The following is a 16,124-nucleotide window of genomic DNA, read 5'->3' on the forward strand; positions in this document are numbered from 1 at the left end:
AGATTAGTGATTTGTATCCAGTGATCATTTGATCAATTAATCAAAACCTAAATATAATGTTCTTTCTTTATTTTGTTGTTATAGCAAAATTGGTCTATATTTCATATATATGTGTGTATGTATTGATATATATTCCTATTTCTGTATACATTTCTTTATATCTCTATTATCTATCTCTACTCTTGTATTATGGAAATACACCTTGATCATAGCATAATTTGGACTATTTTTTGGTGCTATTTGAAATAGCCTACCTATATTCATCAGTGAATTTTATAGCTTATCTTATAACTTCATAATCATATTTTTGTCAAATATTAAGACATTTTAATAAAATTCAATATGGAGAGATATTGTTTGTATAATTGCAATCATAACAAGTTTATCTAGTGATTTACTGTGGTTTTAAAGTAATCTGATCCTTTTATCTCTTTAAACATGCATTTTATTTGCCTTCTTAAATGTTTTATGGAGACTGATAGATTGGTCTTCCACATCTTGAATTAATTTTTAAAATTCTGGCTTGCTAAAACTTTGTTCATTAGCACTATATCTTCACGTATTTTTTTTTGTTGTGGTGTTGCTATAGTACATCTGTGAAGTTATTCTAATTTGCAATTAGAATAGCTAAGTATTCTAATCTAAATTTTATAATGAGCAGTAAAATGTTATTTTGTTCCATTTGTTTTTTTAATAATGAATAATTTATGTTGGAAGAATTATTTGATTTCTTCTGAGGGTAGCTTTTATATGATTTCTATGAATTCTTATGAAGTGTCTCTATCTCACTGCATGCATTGAATTCACTACTGCATTTTTTATATATAGTATTAGTAGCTATATATATATATATAAAATTTGGGCTGTAAGGTCTTTCTCAGATAGAAAGAGAAACATAATAATGGTCTCCATGTCTTCATTTGTAGCTCATAACTCAAGAAGAGACAGAAAAATTTCTTAGAGAAAATTGCTGTCTTTTTACGTGGGAGGCCAATGTTTTCCTCTTAAATCACAATTTTGAAGTCTTGACTTTATGCTGCTCTGTCACTGTAAGTATTTTCACCATTTGGATTCTGACTCTTCAACTCCTGCCACCAAATGGGCTTTTAAACTCCAGCCTCTAATTCATAATCCAATAGCTTGTCCTTTCCATTCTTCATTTTTTCCTTTCCTGGGTCATAAATGGGATTTTCCTTTCCTGGGTCATAAATGGGATTATTTATCTTCCTTTGTGATTATTTTGTGCCTTTGATGCATTATAATTGTTCACATTTAACTTTCTCTTTTACCAATATTAAAAAAAGTATTTGAGAGATTTTATCCAACACATTTTTGTTTTTAATGTGTTTTCCTAGAACATTAGAAATGTTACAACTATCTTTCTCAGTGGTTCATTGTACTTTTACATCATGCCCTCATTCATTCTATTCAATATCTTATCACACAATTTCAGTTCTCACTGGAATTTTTGTAGAATTTTATCCATATTTGAGTACAGCAATCAGTGGTATTATGCTACCAGTTTTATGGAATATTCATGAATTGTTTTTATTATACCATAAAACTTAATTATATGGGATTATATTACCTGGGCCTCCCAGGTAGCACTAGTGGTAAAGAACCAGCCTGGCAATGCAGGAGACAAAAGAGATGCAGGTTTGATTCCTGGGTCAGAAGATTCCATGGAGAAGAAAATGGCAACCCCCTCCAGTATTCCTGCCCGGAGAATCCCATGGACAGAGGAGCCTAGTGGGTGAGAGTCCACAGGGTAGCAAATAGTTGGCTACAACTGAAGAAACTTAACACAACAACATATTTATCTACAGATAAATTGATGAGAAATATATTTTCATTTTCTTTACCAAGACAAATTGTCATGAAGTTGAGAAAAAATAAAGCAAATAATTAACTCGATTAAGGTGTAATATAAGTAAATCTAAGAGAAACAGAGAAATGAAACTGAAATATAGATTATTAAAAGGTAAAGAAAATTATAAGCTTCAATAGAAAGGTTTGGTAGCCACTCATATTCTATGTTAACTTTATTTAATGACTGCTATTTTATTTTACTTCTTTAATAATGATGCAATTCATTTGATCAAGTTATTGAAGGATTTTTTCACTTGCTTATTTCTCAGTGCATAAATAAATGGATTTAACATAGGTGAAATGGAAGACATGAGTAATGAAATCACTCTATTAATAGGCACTTCTTCCTTGGCTCTAGGATTCATATAGATGAAAATGCATGTGCCATATGTGGTGGAAACCACAATCATGTGAGAAGAACAGGTGGAAGAAGTCTTTTTTCTTTGCTGGGCTGAAGGGAATCCTAAAATTGTCTTCACAATTTAAGTATAGGATAAAACTACATATTTAAGAGTCAAAATGAGGGTCAGCACCACACAGATTAAAACACTTTGTTCCATGAACCATGTGTCTGAACAGGATAACTACAGGAGGGGAGAGACATTGCAGAGAAAATTATCAATGCCATTGGAGTCACAGAATTTCAGATTTAGCCCCAGACTAAGTGGGGATATTATGACCAATAGTCCAGCCAATCAAGAGCAAAAAAACAAGTCTCTGGCAGATTTTGCTGCTCATAATGGTCACATAATGCAGAGGTTTGCAGATGGCCACATAGCAGTCATAAGACATGGTAGCCAGGAGAAAGAAATCTGTTATTGCAAAGAGGTCAGTAAAAAACACTTGGCTGGCACAGGTAAGAATCCACAAAGATGAATGTGATGATGGTCAGATTCCCAGTGACACCCAGCATGTATGTGAGAGATAGAAAGATAAAAATCAAAACCTTCAGCGCAGGGTCATCTGTCAACCCCAGCAGAATAAAGGTTGCTATGGTAGTTTTTCATCACCGATGACTTTTTTCCAAACAGTATTCACAGTTATTCAGAGATTATTATGTAGAACATATTCCCTGTATAAATACTAATTTAAGCAGCTCTATCTTCATTACATTTTCATATTATATTTTAAATCATAATATGCATATGATTGGCTTACCTGGTGGCTCAGTGATAAAAATATCCACCTACTAATGCACGAGATGCAAGAGACAGGGGTTTAATGCCTGAGTGGGGAAGATCCCCTATAGAAGGAAATGGCAGCACCCTTCAAGATTCTTGCCTGGGAAATCCCACGAACTGAGGAACCTGGTGGGCTACAATCTACGGGGTTGCAAAAGAGTTGGGCAGACTTTGCTACTAAAAAACAATAACAATAGGCATATGATTGAATACATTGCTAAAATAGTGTAATTTCATGAGTAGGAAAATGTCATTTGACTCCCCTAAATCTTCCATATTCAGAGTTAAGTGAAAGAAAAAACACATCATCAAAGTGTGCATTTGCTTAACAATTCCATTCTTGTCAAAATGCTAAAACGTGAACGCTGTCTCTTCAGTTGTTTCCAACTCTTTGCGACCCTATGGACTGTTGCCCACCAGACTTCTCTGCCCAGGATGGTATGGGGAGGGAGGAGGGAGGAGGGTTCAGGATGGGGAACATATGTATACCTGTGGCGGACTCATTTTGATGTTTGGCAAAACTAATACAATTATGTAAAGTTTAAAAATAAAATAAAATTAAAAAAAAAAAAAAAGAATACTAGAGTGGGTTGCCAGGCTCTCCTCCAGGGGATCTTCCTTACCCAGGGATCGAACTTGCCCCTCCTGAGTCTTCTGCATTGTAGGGGTATTCTTTACCCACTGAACCACCTGGGAAGCCCCCAAAATACTAACACATGATTTGCAATTTGGACTCCCTCTAGAGTCTTGACCAGAATGTGGAATCTCTGAGTTTTCTCTCTCTTTTTTTTTTTTTTTTTTTGTTCATTTGTTTTTCCTGTTGTGGATAAGTGTGTTTTCTCCCATGAACAATAGTATCATTGTAAAAACTGCTGTGCAACATACAGGATTTTAAACACAATTTTATTATATTTTTAAAAGAAGTGCTTTGATAAAGGAACTTTAAAATTACACGTGATTTTCCTGTATTATCTGTTTGTTTTGATTGCTTGGGCATATTTAAATCCGCTTCACTTCTGATTGCATACCTCTCCCTTTTTTCTCCACAATTGCTATAATTTTATATAGCACTTTTCAGTTAATAAACACATGTTTCTACTTCTACTAATGGATTTTTTATGACTTAATATATTGGCTTGAACACCAAGCATATCTACATCTGTATTGAACCTACAACCAAACCATTCATGTCAATTTCAGTGTGACTAAATCGCAGGTCATGATCATCCACATGGTTTGTCACTTTCATCACCCTTCCTGTGTACTCACAGATTCCATTTATTAACCACCCAATCTGTGCATGGTATTATTGTACGTGCTTATATACTCTGTCCTATATTCAGCAACTTAACTGAGTAGATCTAATAATTGATTTTCAGTTGAAGTAAAATTTCCTCTGAAAAGTTTTGTGCAATTGTACTAGATGCCTTATCCTACATACCTACTTCTGTGTTCCCACAAACAGCAAAACTTGCCACTATGTTAGTACTTAGCTAGAGAATGTTTGCTGAGATCATAACTTCCTCACCCTTATAGCAACAACAACTAATGTAGTCTTACATGTATTGTCAATGCCTAAGACTATTTTCTTAATAAATTTATGTGTCTATATTTAACAAGCACAACAACAAAACAACAAAAGTGTTTCTTCATATTTGGGCTAAAATTCTGATACTCAGTATTTTTATTCAATTTTTTGTATAACAGTTGATAGCTAGACATTTTCTGGTTATTTTGCTTTTCCTTTTTAAAGAAGAGCTATTTAAAAAAAATAATTTAGATGTACTGTGATATTTGCAACTGTGGGAAAAGCTATAGGGTCATTCTCCTCTAACCCTGGTTTTTCAAATAAGTAATTGTATTTTCATTGATTCTGTGTTTCTATGCTCAGTTATCTAGAAATGCAATGTTGATTCCAGAAATCAAGGGTTTTATTGATGCTGAGTTTATACTAAAATCTACTGCATCGTTATTTTTTCAGGCATCCCGATTTAATTACTGAAGTGGGGTAATTGATCATTTTCAATATAGAATAAGTGTCTCAAAGATTGTAATACTACATCAATGAGTGAAAAAATTTCCCTTTGAAATCATAGTTTATGTGTCTTTGAAGAGTTTCTCTTCATTGTTTTTAAATTGCATTTTATTCGTACTGAGGTAGGAGAAGAGCTGTATCTGATGGTTTGACCAATTAATAACATTAAATCCATGTGTTGGCAGCCACCAGTATGGGGATTAAGTGCTGACCTAGGCTTATAGTTTTGAAAACTAGGACCCTCCCATAGAATTTGGGTTGTATACAATATATATATTAGATTTAATTCAGAAGTAGTAGGGAATGATTATTGCCATCTATCTACTTCTTGTAATTTTTTTTTTAATCTCTCAAACTGCATATGTATCACTATGTAACCTTATTCAATGTATTATGGACGTTACTCAATGTTCAAAAACTATATTTTTTTGAAATAGTCTTATAAGACATACCTCATAGACTTAGAGAATAAATTTACCATCCCAGACGGAAATGATGGCAGGGGGAGGGAATGACTGGGATTTTAGGGTTGACATATACACACTGATTATTTAAAATGGATAATCAAGAAAGGCCGACTGTAAAAAAATAAAAATAAAAAAAGATAATTCCATAAGCTAATTGACACTGACATACAACAAACATTTTGGTTCATTTATCTTTCAATAAATATTCACAAGGAGGGATTTCCAGTGAGTGATGTTACTGCAACTAATCTCTTAGAGTGATGAAGGAAGAAGTACACAGACACACCACACCCACGTACATATATTTTCCAACTTGAGATTGATGGTATAGCTGATGCTATTTCTGCATATATACTACATTTGGATTTTCATTTATATATCCACCTATTTCTATTAAGTTATTTAATACATATTTTTGAAGACTTTGTAAAATACAGAAATTATATCTCATAGATCTTAGGTTAATGCAAGCACATGAATTTCCTTTTTGTCTGAGAAAATTACAGCTGAAATTAAACAAACAGAAATATTACTAATGGTGCAAAACATCACACTTACTTTTGTGTCAGTCAATCATAACTTCCTTAAGTTGATTAAAATTCCTAAAGGCATTTAATTGAAAATGGAAAGTTCGATGATGATTTTCATAGAAACTTCTGCTTGACTCATGCATTGTTTATCACTCTCACAGGGTGTTTGAACATATAGAAAGCTCTCTGAAATTGCTGTCTCTAAAAATTGGTTTGACTTTCCCAGGAAAAGCCTAAGAAATTGTTTTGTATATAGATTAACTTTTAAAAGGTGGGGAAAAAATGATCCTAATGGCAGTGAAATGCCTTAGACTCCCTCCTCTTTTGCAAGAGCTGGTATTTCAGAATCTTTGAACAGAGGCAAAGGTTTGAATATCAGCTTTGCCTTTTTTTTCTTCTTTTTAAATTTGTTCTCCTTGCAAATAAATGCCTTTAAAAAAGGTCCTTGATGACTTGTGCTGAAAAGTCACTAATGAATCTTTGGAGTAATTCTGTTTGGCAAAAGCAAAATACAAAAAAGTGTTTTGGCTCTAGTGTCCTTGGAGAAAAGAGGATGACAAGTATCAGGTTATTCTGTTCATTTTCTTATTTCTCTTAAGAGCTTTATCAAAGGAAAATCATAATACAATAAACTGCACATTTTTAAAGTTTTGACATATGTACACTCCAGTGAAAACATTTACATAATAAAAAAAGTGAACATGTCCATCATCCTTAAGTGTTGATGGATTTTTATTATCTCCTGTGCCCTAGTCTTTCTGTACCTCCCTATTCCTCAGGCAACCATTGATAAATTGTCACTATGGACTAGTTTGTTTCCTTTAGCAGCTTAAGTAAATATAGTAATGCAATATTGTAATTTATATTTCATTTAAAATTACATTTATTTTACAATTATCAATAAATTACATTTACATAGCAATTTACATTTCGATAGACACTGTGAGAGTAGTCATTTCCCAATGGTTGTAATAAGAAAGAGGTAAAACCAATACAATATTGTAAAGTTAAAAAAAAATAAAAAATATTAAAAAAAAAGAAAGAGGATAAAAACTGTTTTCAACATCCCCAGTATCTCAATGTCGCTTAATTTTGTATTAGACTATGAATGAGTTTAAGCAAATTTCCATATATTTATTTTTTATTTTTTTCATTATTATGATTTTTTTTTTACTTTACTATTTGCCTCTAAATTTGATTTACCCATAGGCAATTATGTATTCCTATTCTTTATTTAATTACTTATACTTTCTGTTTGTATATGTAAGAGCTCTCTTATAATTTAGATATTAATCTAGCATATGCTTTTTTTTAAACTTAGTTTATGGTATAATTTTACTTATAAAATATTTTATTTTTACTTAAAATATATTTATGGCTACTGTTCTTTATTGCCATATTCTTTTCTAAAAGTATTGCATTAATAATTGTGATCAACTGCAAGGAGATCCAACCAGTCCATTCTGAAGGAGATCAGCCCTGGGATTTCTTTGGAGGCAATGATGCTGAAGCTGAAACTCCAGTACTTTGGCCACCTCACGCGAAGAGTTGACTCATTGGAGAAGACTCTGAGGCTGGGAGGGATTGGGGGCAGGAGGAGAAGGGGACGACAGAGGATGAGATGGCTGGATGGCATCACTGACTCGAGGGACGTGAGTTTGAGTGAACTCCGGGAGTTGGTGATGGACAGGGAGGCCTGGCGTGCTGCGATTCATGGGGTCGCAAAGAGTCAGACACGACTGAGCGGCTGAACTGAACTGAACTGATGAATACATAGTTTCATTTCAACATTGACAGTTACTGTAATAAAAAGCTATAATTTTGCTGTTGCAGTAGATATAAAAAGCTATTTTAAAACTTTTTCTCTTGCAGTTCCTTGATTACTCTGAAAGATAAACAATTTTTTCTATGTATTTGTTTGCTGTATTACCTCTAGGTTAGAAAAGCGATTTTTTTTATCCCCAATTTGATTGAGATAAATTGACGTAGTCCATTGTGTATTATAATGTTTTAAGTTCAGTATTTTTAAAAGTATGACATCTCTTTCCTTTATTTTAATGTTCTTTTTTTTCTTTTTTCATTGTGATGTCTTAACCACAGCATTAAATGTTTTTTTTTTTTATGAGAAATTCATATGCACACTGAACATGTGTGTATAATCATTCATCAATCAACCTACCAATCTACTAACAGATCAATAAGTAATATCTAAGTCATTGAATCCATTGTTTATGTTGTGAAAAATAGGTCTAACATATTTACTTGCAGAAGAATAAGTTTTAGTCACAACATTCATTCATTAATTCTTTTCATACTGAACGCAAATTCCATTTTTGTAATTGAATACATTAGTTTATTTACACAAAACATTTCTATATTTTTGTTCTATGCATTAATTATTTCTAGGCCAATACACATTTTAAATTTATTTCAATGGCTCTTACTTATACATTCGTGGGAAGTTTGTGAGTTTTAGTCTTCCAGGTGCATCTACAAATAATTTTGTGTGATGAATAGCATAATTGTTGGAATTTTAATGATAATTATATTAAATTTTATATGTTAGTTTTAGGTGAATTATTACACTTTTGGTGTGTTGCTTTGTAGCCAAGAATAACATAACTTTAAAAATTATGTGTTTCCATGATTGTATATCTTTAAATTGATTGTGTCTCTTTCCTCATTTAGAAAACTGCTTTATTCCTTAATGGCATCCTTTCTTTATTGTTTAGATTGAAATTGGTTTCTTATTATGCTTTTTAAATATTTATTCTTATACAAAATATACCACTGATTTTTTAAAAAAATATCCTTACCCATCTTAAATTCTTGTCTAAATCCTATCATTTCTCTATAAGTTTCTTGAATTCATACCTCTTTCAATAACTTTAGTGGAAGAGTGTGTACTTCTTTTTTAATTTTTTTTTAAATTGGAGAATAGTTGCTTTGCAATGTTGTGTTAGTTTCTGCTGAAGAACAATATGAATCAGCTATAAACATACATATATCCCCTCCCACTTGAGCCTCCCTCCCATACCGCATTCCCACTCGTCCAGGTCATCACAAAGCAGATTTGAGCACCCTGTGCTGCACAACAGTTTCCCACTAGCTATCTATTTTATCTAGCTAATATTTTACATCTGGTAGTGTATTTGTCAGTGCTACTCTCTCAATTCATCCTATCCTCTCTTTCCCTCATTGTGTCCACAAGTCCATTATCTATGTCTTGAGTTACAAATATGTTCATCAGTACCATTTTTCTAGATTTCACATATATGTGTAATATATGATATTTTTTCTTTTACTATGTACCTCTTTATATGAACTTAAAACAACATTAATTCACAGACATGGTTTATTTTACTGCTATACAGAAAAAAATGCTGCCTATTAAATATATTATGATGTAAATGATTAGCTATCATACATTATAAAATTTTATATTCAGGTTAATGATGCATAAAATATGCATATTTAAATTGTTAAAAGCTATATTTTATATCTTCTGCATAGCATTTATAACAAATTCTACTTATAGTTCGTCTATTTTCTTATGATGTTTCAAGACCATAAAACAATGTTGAATAACAAGGATGAAATTATTGTTGTCATCTCTTGTGTTGTTGGAAGAGAGTGTTTGTTATGACTGGGCTTCTTTCCCACTTTGGCTCAGCCTCTTCATTCTTTCTGTAGTCATTTCTCTGCTCTTCCCCAGTAGTATATTGGACACCTACCTACCTGGGGGGTTCAACTTTCAGTGTTATATCTTTTTGCCTTTTCATACTGTTCATGAGATTCTCAAGGTAAGAATACTGAAGTGGTTTGCCATTCCCGTCTCCAGTGGACCACATTTTGCCAGGCCCTAACTATCAGGGACATGACCTTCAGCCGCTCAGTGTAGCCAGATGACATGCCGGGTGCCCTGGCTGTCCCACTGCCGGTCCTCATTGTGTGATGAAATTTGGTCCTTGATTTATATTCATAGTCTGAAAGAAAAAAAAGAAAGTCACACAGTTGTGTCTGACACTTTGCGATCCCATGGAATGTAAACTCTCCCGCTCCTCTATCCATGGAATTCTCCAGGCAAGAGTACTGGAGTGAGTTGCCAATTCCTTTTCCAGGGGACCTTCCCAACGCAGGGATTGAACCTGGGTCTCCTGCGTTGCAGGCAGTTTCTTTAACAACTGAGCCACTAGGGAAGCCCAAGTCTATTCATAGTCTATCAGCAATTTATTCTTTAAAACAAATTTTATTTTTTATAAATAGTTTTATTAATTATTTTACCATGTTCTCATTTAATTGTGAATTTTTAATTATTAAATTTTATGAAAGATTTTCACCATCTATCTACTCTTCTGATGTGTATCATTAAAAATTGATATGATAAAGTATGTGGATAGATTTTACTGAGGCATAGCTTTTTTTTTTAGATTAAACTCTAGTTGGTCTTCTTCTTTTTTCTTTTAATATGTTCCTAACATGTATTTACAGATATTTATAGAGAAATCTTTATTTATACACTTAAATGAAGTTATAATTTTTTATGGATTGGAATGGATTCATTTAGGCTGAAATTATTTAGAACATTTATTAAGTTAGTGAGAATTTTTTTAAAATTATTCTCTTTCCACTTTACAGTCTGAAATTTTCACTTATCCAATAAATTATATGGGTTTTGCTGTATTTAAATACATAATTCCTTTTTTCATATTTTACCAAGAAGTTTTTATCTTTCAGTTTTTCTGTAAAATTTATTGTAAAATTGAATGAAGTATGTGTTTATATATATTTGAATCTCCTGTGTATTGATATTTATATCTTATTTCTAATTCTTAACCTCAAATATATTAATTTCTTTTTTCTCTGTATTTAGGTATGTAAGATTATTTTTCCTTAAGTTTTACAGAGAATCAGTCTCTGAATTATTTGCCTTAAATTTAACACTTAATTGCTTTTGCTTTTTATCTTAATCTTTCATTGTTCACTCCACTTTGTTTCATTGTGTAGTTTTTCTAATTGCTTAAAATGAGTATGCCACTTTATTTTTAATCTACTTTGAAAAATGTTATTATCAAAGATTAGTAAGTACATAAATTACTGTCAAGTACAAATTTATACATACAAATGTCTTAGACATACAAACTTTATAACTGTGTGCTTTCTATAGATATTTCCCATGTTATTGCTTGCTGTGTTCGGTCGCTCAGTTCTAGCTGACTCTTTGCCATCCCATAGATGAGCCCACCAGGTTCCTCTGTCCGTGGAACTTCCAGGCAAAAAATACTTGAGCTGGTTGCCATTTCCTACTCCAGGGGATCTTCCCGACCCAGAGACCTAAACCACACGTCCTGGGTCTCCTTCAGTGGCAGGCATATTCTTTACCACTGAGCCATCTGGGAATCCCTATTGTTCGCTAGGTATGCTCTAACTTGTCTCAAATTTTTAATTTTATTGAAGTTGGGTACTTAAGTTTAAACTGTTTATTTTAAATATTTACATTTAAAATTTTATGTCTGATTTATAGACTTTAAAATGCCACTTCAGTGCTTTACAATCAAGGTTCAAATTTTCAATACACTAGAGAATCTGTTTCTCTTCTTCTTTTTTTTTTTAAACTGATCTGAATTTGTGGATTTGTGGTTGGGTAGACTAAAGCGACTTAGCAGCAGCAGCAGCAGATTGATTTATAATTCTGCATTCCATTGACTGTATATCAGTTTGGTAATCTTAGTTTCATGTTATTGCATCATTTCTAAATGTTTTGACCATGCAACTATTGAGATCTTATATTCCGTCTCTGAGTTGTATTTAAATTTATTTTGTTTGGATACATTTTGAAGTGTCTTTATTCACACTGACAAAAATCCATAGAGTCAAAGCTATGGTTTTTTCCAGTAGTCATGTACAGATGTGAGAGTTGGACCATAAAGGAGACTGAGCACCACAGAATTGATGCTTTCAGACTGTGGTGCTAGAAGACTCTTGAGAGTCCTTTGCACAGCAAGGAGAGCAAGCCAGTCAATCCTAAAGGAAATCAACCCTGAATATTCATTGGAAGGGCTGATGCTGATGCTGAAACTCCAATACTTTGGCTATCTGTTGCAAAGACCTGACTCTCTGCAAAAGACCCTAATGATGGGAAAGACCGAGGGCTGGAGGAGAAGAGGGTGACAAAGGATGACATGGTTGGATGGCATCACTGACTCAATGGACAGGAGTTTGAGCAAACTCTGGGAGATAGTGAAATACAGGGAAGCCTAGCATGATGCAGTCCACTGGGTCACCAAGAGTTGGACATGACTCAGCAACTGAACAACTGAAACTTTTGCTTTTAATTACTGAATTAGACATCACTCACAACTTTTAACCCAAATATTGTTATAAACATATCCATATGGATGGAATTATTAAACAAATTTGAAACAGAGAAATCAAATTGAAATAGTACCCAATCAGTAAAGTTAAAGAAGTTGCAAAATGTTAAAAAACAAACAAAAAACTTGAAATAAGATTATTGTTGTTCAGTTGCTAAGCCATGTCTGACTCTTTGCAACCCTATAGACTGCAGCAATCCAGGCTATCCTGTCCTTCACGAACTCCTGGAGCTTTCTCAAAGTCATGTCCATCGAGTCAGTGATATCATACATCCATCTCATCCTCTGTCATCCCTTTTTTCTCTTGCCCTCAATCTTTCCCAGCAGCAGGGTTTTTTCCAATGAATCAGATTTTTGCATCAGCTGGCTAAAGTATTGGAGCTTTGGCATCAGCATCAGTCCTTCCAACAAATATTAAGGGTTGATTTCCTTTAGGATTGACTGGTGTGACCTCCTTGGTGTCCAAGGTACTCTCAAGAGTCTTCTCTAGCACCACAATTCGAAAGCATCAATTCTTTGGACCCTTGGTCCAATTCTTGGACCCTTCTTCAGGGTCCAAGTCTCATATCCACATGACTACCAGAAAAAACTGTAGGTATTACTATATGAACCTTTGTCAGCAAAGTGATGTCTCTATTTTTTTAATACACTATGTCTGTCATAGCTTTTCTTCAAAGGAGGAAGTGTATTTTCATTTCATTGCTGCAGTTACTGTCTTCAGTGATTTGGGAGCCCAGGAAAATAAAATTCACTGTCACTATTTCTACTTTTTCACTATCTATTTGCCATAATGTGATGGAACTGGATGCCTTTAAGTTTTAAGCCATCTTTTTCACTCTCCTCTCATCAAAGTTCTTTAGTTCCTCTTTGCTTTCTGTCATTAGAGTGGTATCATTTGCATATTGGTAGTTGTTTATATTTCTCCTGGCAATCTTAATTCCAGCTTGTGATTCGTCCAGGCCAGCATTACACATATTGTGTTCTGTATAAAAGTTAAATAAGCAGGGTGATAATATATAGCTTGGACATACTCCTTTCCCAGTTTTGAATCAGTCTGTTGTATGTCTGGTTCTAACTGTTACTTCTTGATGTGCATACAGGTTTCTCAGGAGGTAGGTAAGCTTGTCTGGTATTCCTATCTCTTTCAGAATTTTCCAGTTTGTAGTGATCCACAGAGTCAAAGTCTTTAGTGTAGTCAGTGAAGCAGAAGTAGATGCTCTTCTGGAATCCCTTGCTTTTTCTATGATCTAATGGACTTTGGCAGTTTGATCTCTGGTTCCTCGCCTTTTCTAAATCCAGATTGTACATCTGCAGGTTCTCAGTTCACAAACTGCTGAAACCTAGCTTGAAGGATTTTGAGCATTACCTAGCTAGCCTGTGAAATGAGTGTGACTGTATGGTAGTTTGAACATTCTTTGATATTGCCTTTCTTTGGGATTGGAATGAAAGCTGACCTTTTCCAGTCCTGTGGTCACTGCTGAGTTTTCCAAATTTACTGGTATATTGAATGCAGCACTTTAACACCCTCATCTTTTAGGATTTTAATAAGCTCGGCTGAAATTCCATCAACTCCACTAGCTTTATTTGTAGTAACGTTTCCTAAGGAACACTTGACTTCACAGTCCAGGATGTTTGGCTCTAGGTGAGTGACCACACCATCGTGATTATCTGAGTCATTAAGGCCTTTTCTTCTCATAAATCCACAGAGTTCTTCTGTGGATTTTTGCCACTCCTTAATCTTTTACACTTTTGTTAGGTCCTTACCATTTCTGTCCTTTATTGTGCTCAACTTTTCATGAAATATGCCCTTGACATCTCCAATTTTCTTGAAGAAATCTCTAGAGTTTCCCATTCTGTTGTTTTCCTCTACTTCTTTGCCTTTTTCAATTAAGGGGGCTCTCTTATCTCTCCTCCCTCTTCTCTGGAACGTTGCATTCAGTTGGGTATATTTTTCCATTTCTCCTTTGCCTTTCACTTCTCTTCTTTTCTCACCTATTTGTAATACCTCTTCAGACAACCACTTTGCCATTTTGCATTTCTTTTCCTTGGAATAGTTTTGATCACCACCTCCTGTACAATGTTATGAACCTCTATCCGTAGTTCTTCAAGCATTTTGTGTACCAGATCTAATCCCCTGAATCTATTCATCACCTCCACTGTACAGTCATAAGGGATTTGATTTACGTCAAACTTGAATGATCTAGTGGTTTCCCCTATTTTCTTCAATGTAAGCCTGTATTTTGCAATAAGGAGCTGATGATCTGAGCCGTAGTCAGATCCATGTCTGTTTTTCTGACTGTATAGAGCTTTTCAATCTTCAGTTGCAAAGAATATAATCAATCTGATTTAAGTTTTGATGATTTTGTGACATCCATGTGTAGAATCATCTCTTGTGTTGTTGGAAGAGGGTGTGTGCTAACCAATGTGTTCTCTCTATGAAACTCTGTTAGCCTTTGTCATAGGAAATTTTGTCCTCCAAGGCAGGTATCTCTTGACTTTGTACTTTTGCATTCTAATCCCCTATGATGAAAAAGACATGTTTTTGTTGTTGTTGTTGTTAGTTCTAGAAGATCTTGTAGGTCTTCATAAAATCAGTCAACTTAGCTTCTTAAGCATTGGTGGTTGGGGCATAGACTTGGATTAAGGGAAGGCTTGATTATGATTAAAATGTTACTAGTAAAGTTGAGAAAATATTTATTCTTTCATTATGACCAGTCAACTACTTTTTTTTATTACTTCTTTAAAAAGAATTCAATCTTTTTGATGAATTTCTGCAAAGCTTCCTTTACTTGCTTATTTCTTAGAGTATAAATAAATGGGTTCAACATTGGTGAAATAGAAGAAATGAGAAGAGAGACTCCTTTATTAAGAGCCATGTCTTTCTTGGCTGAAGGTTTGATATAGATGAAGATGCAGCTGCCATAACTGATGGAAACTACAACTATGTGGGAAGAACAGGTTGAAAAGGCTTTTTTCCTTTGCTGAGAAGAAGATAATCTTAGAATTGTCATGATGATATACATGTAGGACAGAATAACACACACGAGGGTCATGATGAAAGTCAAGACAGCACACACTAGAATAATTCTCTCTATGAACCATGTGTCTGAGCATGATATCTTTAGAAGGGGAGCGGCATCACAGAAAAAATGATCAATGACATTAGAGTCACAGAATTCCAGATTGAGGCCCAGGCTAAGTGGCGGAATGATGATTAACAAACCAGCCATCCAGCAGCTGATAATAAGCCTGTGGCAGACTCTGTTATTCATGATGGTTACATAATGCAGGGGTTTGCAGATAGCCACATAGCGGTCAAAGGACATAGTGGCCAGAAGAAAAAATTCCGTTATCCCAAAAAGGTAAGTAAAAAATACTTGAATAGCGCAAGCAGTGTAGGTAATGGCCTTGTTACCAGTTGATATATTGTACAGAAATCTGGGAATACAGGCAGTTGTGAATGAGATTTCCAAGAAAGAGAAATTTTGGAGAAACAAGTACATGGCTGTCCTGAGATGGCCATCTGTGAGGGTGAGGAAGATAATGGTCAGGTTCCCAGCTACACTCAACATGTAGGTGAAAAAAAGAAAGATGAAAGCTAGAACTTTCATTCGTGGGTCATCAGTCAGTCCCAGCAGGATGAATGTTGTTACTGTGTGGTTTCTCAT

The 16,124-nt window shown here is 34.1% G+C and overlaps 1 protein-coding gene and 1 pseudogene across 1 annotated transcript; both read right to left on the minus strand.

The window, feature by feature from the left end:
• Window positions 1-2,090: 2,090 nt before the first annotated feature.
• Window positions 2,091-4,299, minus strand: LOC109558437 (olfactory receptor 6C2-like; annotated as a pseudogene).
• Window positions 4,300-15,188: 10,889 nt separating this feature from the next.
• On the minus strand, window positions 15,189-16,124 carry LOC109558750 (olfactory receptor 6C2-like). The gene has a single exon (XM_019960082.2). The coding sequence runs from the start codon at window positions 16,122-16,124 to the stop codon at window positions 15,189-15,191; it is 936 nt and encodes a 311-aa protein (XP_019815641.2).

Source organism: Bos indicus, chromosome 5 (assembly GCF_029378745.1).
Source record: "Bos indicus isolate NIAB-ARS_2022 breed Sahiwal x Tharparkar chromosome 5, NIAB-ARS_B.indTharparkar_mat_pri_1.0, whole genome shotgun sequence".
In the NCBI taxonomy this organism is placed as follows: Eukaryota; Metazoa; Chordata; class Mammalia; order Artiodactyla; family Bovidae; genus Bos; species Bos indicus.